The sequence below is a fragment of the Osmerus eperlanus genome, chromosome 20 (assembly GCF_963692335.1).
Source record: "Osmerus eperlanus chromosome 20, fOsmEpe2.1, whole genome shotgun sequence".
NCBI classification, from domain to species: domain Eukaryota; kingdom Metazoa; phylum Chordata; class Actinopteri; order Osmeriformes; family Osmeridae; genus Osmerus; species Osmerus eperlanus.
In genome coordinates this window covers 11609391-11618000 of record NC_085037.1, presented here as the reverse complement: position 1 = coordinate 11618000, position 8610 = coordinate 11609391, and the positions used below count along the sequence as shown (strand labels likewise).

The 8610-nt window shown below is 45.5% G+C and overlaps 1 protein-coding gene across 2 annotated transcripts; it reads right to left on the bottom strand.

Moving 5' to 3' along the window:
• Positions 1-567: 567 nt before the first annotated feature.
• zgc:91944 (uncharacterized protein LOC436941 homolog) lies at positions 568-8561 on the bottom strand. Of its 2 annotated transcripts, XM_062487076.1 has the most exons (9): positions 7902-8561; positions 7041-7126; positions 6470-6580; positions 5051-5293; positions 4493-4637; positions 3331-3413; positions 2915-3010; positions 2656-2774; positions 568-2541 (listed from the first exon to the last, which is right to left on the bottom strand). In XM_062487076.1, exons 1-9 carry the CDS (start codon positions 8327-8329, stop codon positions 2395-2397), a joined length of 1458 nt encoding a protein of 485 aa, XP_062343060.1. In that variant the 5' UTR covers positions 8330-8561; the 3' UTR covers positions 568-2394. The 2 variants fall into 2 exon arrangements, with proteins under 2 accessions (XP_062343060.1, XP_062343061.1); XM_062487077.1 differs by lacking the exon at positions 5051-5293.
• Positions 8562-8610: the final 49 nt, after the last annotated feature.

Genomic DNA, 8610 nt, shown 5'->3' with positions numbered 1-8610 from the left:
TCTTCACTTCACGTGTGACATTGAAAGAGACATTTGAAAGGTAAAAAAACGAAAACAAGTATTTTTTTTTGTAAAGGTTGAAAAATATTTTCAAATAAAGGTTTTGAAAAGTTTTTTTTTTTGAGGTTCAAACAATATTTTGTACGAGAAGTTTTGAAAGGTTGGAAAAAAGTTTGCATCATTGATGAGAACTCTACCCTACTGTACTGTACTCTGCTCTAGGCTGTGAATGTGAAAAAGTCTCATGTGTCTTTGCGAGCATTTCACAAATGTGAATGTGAGTTTTCAGTAGTTTGAATGTGTTTGAAAGTTTGTTTAAGGACAGTCTGAATTATTTCTTAAACGGCCCCTCATACATGGAGTTGGTATTTCACAACTATTGAGGCCACTGTACTCACCCCTTTGCCCTAATAATGTCTCGCCACAATATTATTGCAAACGTCTAGAGACGTGATTGGAATTCATTGCTTGGTTCTTGTCCTGACATACAGTGTGAATTATTGAATCAATTTGATTAGCCACAGGCTGTCTACAGTCGACTCGGAAAAATAAGCTTTACACGTCATGACTTGTTTACATGTTTTATTATTTTTCCTATGTCAAGCAAACCGAGAGCATCTTAAATCTGTAACACAAGCAGCTTTTTAAGTCCTGCCTGAGACTTGGAACACGTCAACACGGGCCCATCATCATGAGCGCTACATTACACTGTTATAACCTCAAAAGAGATGTGGTGAACAGTAAGAACGGCTGTCGGTTCAGGTCAACTGACTCGACACATTCACGACACGTTCCGGTTCTGAGGTAATTAAGCCGGTCGGCTAGCATTAGTAGCTGGACAACGAGCAGTTATCTGAACAGCGGTTTGCGTCGCGATAGTGTTAAGTCAGGTGTCTTGAGCAGGCGTAATGTCCCAACGGTTTTCTATCAGCACGTTAGCCTCCGGGTTTGTCTCTACCTTGGCATAGCTTTGGCATTAAGAGGTTAATGGTGGCAGGTTCAATGGGGCAGGAAAAAAGGCTTCGTTCATTTAATGACAATTTACAGCCTTGTTATAACTCAGAAGGCCTTTGGGCCAATGGGGAGTGAGGAAACATTCTAACATTTAGAAAATACTTTAGTAAATACAGTTACCATTACTGAAAGGGGCAAAACAGTTCACAGTGAACCACGCATACCCATGGGGTCACCCATCACATTGCTTGTTTTCCTTCTTTCAGTTAAAGATTATCTAAACTTGGAAGTGCATCTTCGTAATCATACAAACATACATCCACTTAGAAGCTTTAGCTTATTCTATAAACGAGGAAAAGTGCTCTTTAGCTAATTAGTAATTATGACTTTCATGATAACATTACATCAATTGCATTGTTAAAACCCAAATCTAACAGTAGACTTGCATTTAGTCTAGCTTCCCTTGCTGGGTTCAGATGATGGAACAGGAGTTCCTCAATAACAAAATAACAGATATGATAAAATACAAATAAAGATGTTAAAATGAAACACATAATAAGCATATCCAACCCAGGATGAGGTTTGCTATATATAAAATTAAAACATAGTTCTCAAAAGTTTTGGCAGAACACATGATATGGAACTATGCTTTGATTAACACGGAGAGGTTCTTTTTTTTTTTTTTTTTTTTACATTATTATTTTTTACTTACAATTCTTCACTATCGTTATCCATTATCTTTGGGTTTACCTGAGATTCCATTCGTCCCTCAGGGCAATACTCTTAAAACACAGGCTTTCAGACTGATTGATTGAGTTGATCAATCGATTGATTGATTAGGCATAGTCAGTTACATACGTAACCAGACATTCAGGCGTGCAGAAGGCATCCTCATATTAGCATTATCTGATTGGACATTTCCCACGAAACCATGGTTCAACCACACTCTCTGGTCTTACCCAGAATGCACCTGACCTGCAGGCTCTGCCACTTTCAAACCACTCATGACCATCACACAACCTCTCCAAACAACTTAAAGGAATTTGCTAAGAGAAAAAGAGAAGTTAGGCTTTAGCTTCACGAGAGGGAACTATCCTTATACACTCCCTCTAGGGACTGTGTTTGTTAAGACTGTCTTGGAATGCACTATATATATTTTTATATATATATATATAGAGAGAGAGAGATGGAGAGATAAATATTGCCATTACTAGAAGCATGATTACTGTTAATACATACTGTGGCCTCCTTACCACTAGAGGCACTAGACCGAGATTTAGCACCTTTCTCTTCCTCAGCTCTCACTAGCTCTCGGAGTGTCATTACCTCTGAAGGCCACTAGGGGGCGGAAGACACTCACAAAAGCCTTTTTCTTCTTTTTTTGTTGTCTTTTTTCTTATATTCAAATTTCTGTTTTTCCCCACGTTCCTCCAGCTTTGATCACTCCTCATCCACCGTCTCCCTTTTCGATTCGTCGGCTTTCTGTTCCAGGACCTGAGGGGCGGGGCTAGGCAGGGTCACAACCTCGGCAGCTGTTAGCAGAGTCGGATCTTGGTGATCAATGTCCTTCCTGGAGGACAAGTCATCCTGCGAAGAAAACAGGGTTTCTTTCTCCGCATTTCTTCTGTTTTACAACCGAAATCTAGGTTTGGCTCGTCTCATTGGATAACAGATAATGCCGTTTCGCGGGCTCAAACTCACCTGCTCTGCGAATCGGGGGTTCACCTGCTCCCCAAACTCCTGTGACTCCGCCTCTTCCCCGTTTGAGTGACAGCTGGGACTCGGAACCTCGATGCCGTGGCTTTCCAAGATGGCCGCCTCTGACAGAGACAGCGACGGAGGGAGGAGATGAGAGAGGAGAAGAGAGGGAGAGGGAGGAGAGAAGGGGGGTGATATGGAATCAATGTTCAGTGTGTAGTAATATACTATATAGCTACATCCTCAATGGTTGAGGTCTCACCAATGTTGGCCCTTCTCTTCATCTCCTTCCGCCGGTTGGCGAACCAGTTGTAGACCTTCAACGCCGTCACCCGCTCAAACTCGGACAGCTTGCATCCTGGGGGGTGACAAGACAAGCTCAGGCATGAGAAACAGGCATATAAGCCCACACCTGGCTATCATTTGATACATGTCCACACTGTATCCACAACTCTTTTTATAAAAGTGTGTATTTTTTGTGTATGATAATAATTCTTATATCATATTATTTCATATTACCATAACCATATTTTGGATCAAAATGAGTAATGAATTCATGATGAATATGAAAATCTGACATTTAGCATACACTTTACAAGGACTTTATGTGTGTTTATATTGGAAGAAGCTTGGAATCACATGCAGATCTGCTGTATGAGGGAACCCCCAGATAATTACCAGGTTTTTGGATGACAGAGTTGCAGGCGTTGGCAATCTCCTCTCTCTTTGCCTCATCAGGATACTGATTCTCCATGAAGAAACTGTCACATGCAACACTCAGCCTATTACAACACAGCTATGTGATCCCCAACCAATAAGAATGAGTGGAACCAAACACGTAACCAATGGCACTGCGGCAGAGTAGGAATACAACATCTAGCTAATGACACCCTCTCTGACCATCATGCAATCAGAAGTTCTCTCCAAGTGGTAACACTTTAGATTAATGAACACATTAGGGTTGATTGCATTCAGTACTTTTATCACTTCAGGTTCCCTTCTCTTCTCCTAGGGTCATAAATAAGGTAGACCTTGGTGGAAACAGTCCTACTGGGAGGAGAAACCCCTGCAATACTTAAGTCACTCCCTCCAGCCTCTCTTAGTCACCGAGGGTAACAATTCCTGTGTTTTCAAAGAACACGCCTTTCTCTCCCCTGTTGGCACCTCGCCCTATTAGGTCCCTCCATCCATTTATGTATTGACCCCTCCCACTATCTGGATATGAATGACCTTACTCTGCAGAGACAGAAGGATCCCTCCCTCCATCCCTCCTCATCTCACCCAATCCTACCCTGCATCCTGTCTGTCTCTCTATGTCTGTCTCTCTCTCTCTGTCTCTCTCTCTGTCTCTCTCTGTCTGTCTCTCTCTGTCTCTGTCTGTCTCTGTCTGTCTCTGTCTCCCTCTCTCTCTCTCTGTCTGTCTCTTTCGCTCTCTCTCTCTGTTATCCTAACCTCTGTATTGTCCTTCAGCGCAGGTCTAAACTAGCCCATAAAGAACAGCACTGCAGCAGTACTGCGTAATCCGGGAGCTGGGAGTGAGGTACTCTGCTTCTAACCACACACACACACACACAGCTAATGCTCACACTGGCCACAGTGAGACAGACATGGATTCAGTCTTACCTTACAATGCTGTCTAGACAATTTTTGTAAAGCTTGAAAACATACTTGACTATTGGTGGGTGTTAAAAGTCAATCAAAAAAAGGTTATATACAGTACTGTGCAAAACTCTTCTTGCACCCAAGATTTGTTTTACATGAAAATTTTCATATATAAAATTGTGCCCAAGACTGTTGCACAGTACTAGATAAAGGGATTGGGATGTTCTGATTGGCCGACCTCTCCATGATTGACTGGCACTCCTTCCTCCAGGTAAACCTGCTGCCCCGACGCAACCTCAGGGGCCCGCCCCTTTCCCCAGGTAGGATCGCCGTCCTCCAATCAGGCTCCTCCTTCACCAGAGAGCGCATAGACAGCGTGGCACCTGTAGGGAATGGAGAGCGACACACAGACACAACTCACACCTTCCGGAAAAACATCGAAAGCCGACCAATCAAATCAATCCAAATGGTTGCGCAGACGATAAGAAAACCTGTCGTGACACGAGATGACTAAACAGAACAGAGTTGCTGGGATGTATCTCAACAGTATAACAGCGTTTCCCTCTCGTTTTATTCCAATCAGATATTTAAATTATTCATAAAGTTCCCATTACAACTGTAAGCAGCAGATGGTGTGCCGATCGAGATTATTGAGGTGCATCCCAAACACCACACAGAGAGCCAGTGGTCACACACAGGCATGCAGGCTATGTGATGATTAGGTATCAGGGGGGAAAGGCTCCTACACTGTCCCACAACCATAGTGTCTAGGCCCCGGCCTAGACCTGGGCTTTACCTGGTTGGGTCTGGGCCTGGGCTTGGGCCTGGGTCTGGGCCTGTGCGGCTGCCGCTGCAGCAGTGTACCATGGGAGCAGGTGCATCAGCAGCTCCCTCTGTCTGCCCCAGGGCGTGCTGGAGACACCGGCGGCGATGGCCCCTGCGCCCGCCGCGCCCGCCGCCGCACCCGTCCCGTCTCTGTCCCCTCCCCTGGCCCTGGCCACGGGACCCTGGCCGTGCTGGCTTTCACTGCATCTCAGCCCTTCAGGTCAGGACAAAACCAGGGGTCAGGCAGGCCACAGCCACGGATGGGCAAACCAATAGTAGGTAGATAAGAGACAAGAGGTCGGCACACTTCTTTGGAGGGCGTTTTTTTTTTTATTATCATTATTATTTGTATTTTTTTCCGAAGCGCTCTCGTTCAATCTCGTTCAATCTGAATCAAAAGCACAAACTAGTCGCGTTCAGGACACGCTCAGGTCGAGAGGACATCAGCCGTGTCTGTCAGGACAGACGTACAGGAGACCAGAGGAAGGCTAGTTAAGCCAAAACAATTAGCAGTCCTTTGTTAGTAAGGGTGTTATTGTTAGCCTGTTAGCCATGTTGGAATGAAAACCAGCACCCGAGTACCCCTGGGATCTGAAGGGAATGCTAGTCGGAGGAGCCACAGCAGAGATTGAGGGGTGGGAGGGGAGGGGGTGAAGAATGAACAGGGAATGCACTGATGGACAGTAGGTGGTCCAGGGAGGTATGTTAGATGCAATAATAACAGAAATGTATACGAATTACCATTACACCATTAATAATATTCATCATTTCAGTCTAAATTAACAAGAGCCAATTATAATGAGTTTTTTTCCCCCCGTTATATCCCCAGCGTTTACATAGACATACTCCCAGTTGATCATCTCTAACCTCGGGTTAAGGTGGTTGGCTCAGGGCAGGTTGAAACCTGCCTGTGTAGCAGTTATACAGCCCACCAGAGGACACAGAAAGGTCGATGGTGCCAGCTGTTATCTAGGAGCATGTATGGACACCACAACCACCCGCTGGAATTCCATCTGAAACATCAGATGACTTCATTATCGATTAGCATCTAGAGTGACACTTCTGTTTTTATCTTTCACATCTTTCCTATTAGAGCGACCTGATAGGTTGTTTGCCCCCCCCCCCCCACACTAACTCCTCCCCCCCGGACCAGGACGGATGGAGGGGGAGGAGGGAGGGGGGGTGTACAGTGCCAGCCATTGGGTCAGGGGATGGATGAGTGAGGACAGGTGGGACAGGGGAAGAGAAGTGGCAAGCAGCACAAACAAATATCGTCCCCCCAAACACACAGCATAACCCTAACCCCATCCTTAAATATCTTAGCCCATCAACTTCCCCCTTCATCCCCCCCCCCCTCCCCCTCCCACCTCCACCCTAATCGAGCCCTTACCAGGGCTGTTCCTCTCCAGCAGATACCAGCGGTAGAAAGCCCTGCGCTTGGTGTCGCTCATCTCCAGGCCCTGCTGCAGCAGCCACTGGGATATGTAGCTCTGACTGATGCCTGGAGGAGCAGGAGGAGGAGGAGCAGGAGGAGGAGCAGGAAGAGGAGCAGGAGGAGGAGGAAGAGGAGCAGGAGGAGGAGGAGGAGGAAGAGGGGGAGGAGGGGGAGGAGAAAACAGGTGGAGGAAGAGGAAGAGGAGGAAGAGGGGGAGGAGAAAACAGGTGGAGGAAGAGGAGGAAGAGCAGGAAGAGGAGCAGGAGGAGGAGACAGGTGGAGGAAGAGGAAGAGGAGGAAGAGCAGGAAGAGGAGCAGGAGGAGGAGACAGGTGGAGGAAGAGGAGGTTAAACAGGAAGGGGGGGGAGAGGTTAGAAGTGGGGCAGATTAATAAAAAACATTGTTTTCTGAAACATGGGATGCATTTTTTTTATAAATTAGATAAATGCATAATAAACTATACTTATCCCCAATTAGGATCAGATTTGGTCCACTATTCTGCAAGCTGAGATAGTTAGTGTGGTACCTGTGACCTGGCCCACGATGGCTTGGGATATCCTGCGGTTGTTGAGGAAGGTTTTGATCTCCTCCTTCACCAGGTTACTGTCCCTCCTGCAACACCAAGCGTCACACAGTCACAACACACACTTCCTGTTTCCTAAGAATCCACAACAGTCCACTACAGTAAAAAAAAAAAGGGTTATAATGACAGGAGAGCAGAGTTGCTGTGGTGTTTTTCCGGAAGGGAGGTTTCCCCCAAAAGGGCCAAAACATTTAGAGCCATTTGAACCTATAATGTTCCGTTCTGGCCCAGCAGAATCTAACATGGTCTGTTTCCATCCTTCCCTAAACACCCGACCCACATTCATCACGCTAACTGAGAATAACCCAGTCTCTGGGGACAGTTCCTGTCCTGTGATGTTATTATGGTCTCCATGTCTCTGCACACTTTTATGGTCCGTTTGTCTCCCTTCAGTCTAACCTGAATACCCATAATATACATCTTCTTTTTTGTGTGTATCTTGCCACATTGCAATTTGCACTGTTACACTATTTGTATCTTTTGTACTATTTGTATTTTTTGTACTATTTGTATTTTTATATTGTAAATTATGGCTACTTTATATTTTATATATTTTTTTATATTCTAAATCCCCTTAGTATTAGTTAAACCTTGTACCTTTAGTATAGTTAGACCACATATTTAATATTCCTATATGTTGAATGTATGCACCTTCCTGCCAAAGTAAATTCCTTGTCTGTGCAAACTTTCATGGCGATTAAAACCCTTTCTGATCTACCCTTTTTGCTCCATCCTTTTACGGTAAGCTTCCATTATTATATTGTAATATTACCAGTTATTAATATTTTCTTTCTGTCTCCTCACCTCATGTACTCCTCCACCTTCTCCTCCAGATCCCAGTCTTCCTCCCCCAGGATGTCGTAACTGAACGACCTTTGAACTCCGACCCCCGGTGGGTACTGGGGCGGGGGCGAGGCTTCGTAGCTGTTGCTAGGAGACAGCGAGGCGCCATCCAGGCCAGGGGTCTGCGTGGTGGCTGAGGCCAGAGAGAGGGAGGAGGAGGAGGAGAGGGAAGAGGAGGAGGAGGGCGCAGGGGCTGGGGCTGGGGTAGGGGTGGTGTTGGAGGGGGCGGTGTGCGGGTCAAAGTATGGAGGCCGGGGGTCCGGCTCCAGGCGCTCCAGGGACTCCAAGGCGTGGATGATCTGGGGCTTGGTCATCCCTGAGAGACGAAGGCGCTGTAGGAGATCGATCTGTTCTATGGTGTAGCGTGGCTCCACCTCACAACACTCCATCCTGGCATCTTAAGGGGTTGCCATGGAAATACACGTATTATGAAGGGCAATACAAAAATAAAAAAATATGTTTTTATTTTTCTTCACATTAAATTAACATACTTAATTACATAACACTGCGATAACACTATCAAGTAACTGTCTAAAAATAACCGTAGGCTATAGATTTGTCACAAATGTGGAAATAAAACTATACTTTGTTTCCTTTCTGTAACAGTCAAGCCAGCTTGACCACCCACTGCAGTGTCCTCTCAGACGTATCGGTCAATTAAAGTCTGGGC

Coding starts and splice junctions, on each gene's coding strand:
- zgc:91944 (XM_062487076.1), bottom strand. CDS start 8,329: ATGGAGTGTTGTGAGGTGGAGCCACGCTACACCATAGAACAGATCGAT. Junction 5,294..6,469: donor GCTGGAGAGGAACAGCCCTG/GTAAGGGCTCGA, acceptor CCTGACCTGAAG/GGCTGAGATGCAGTGAAAGC. Junction 2,542..2,655: donor ACCCCCGATTCGCAGAGCAG/GTGAGTTTGAGC, acceptor TTTTCTTCGCAG/GATGACTTGTCCTCCAGGAA.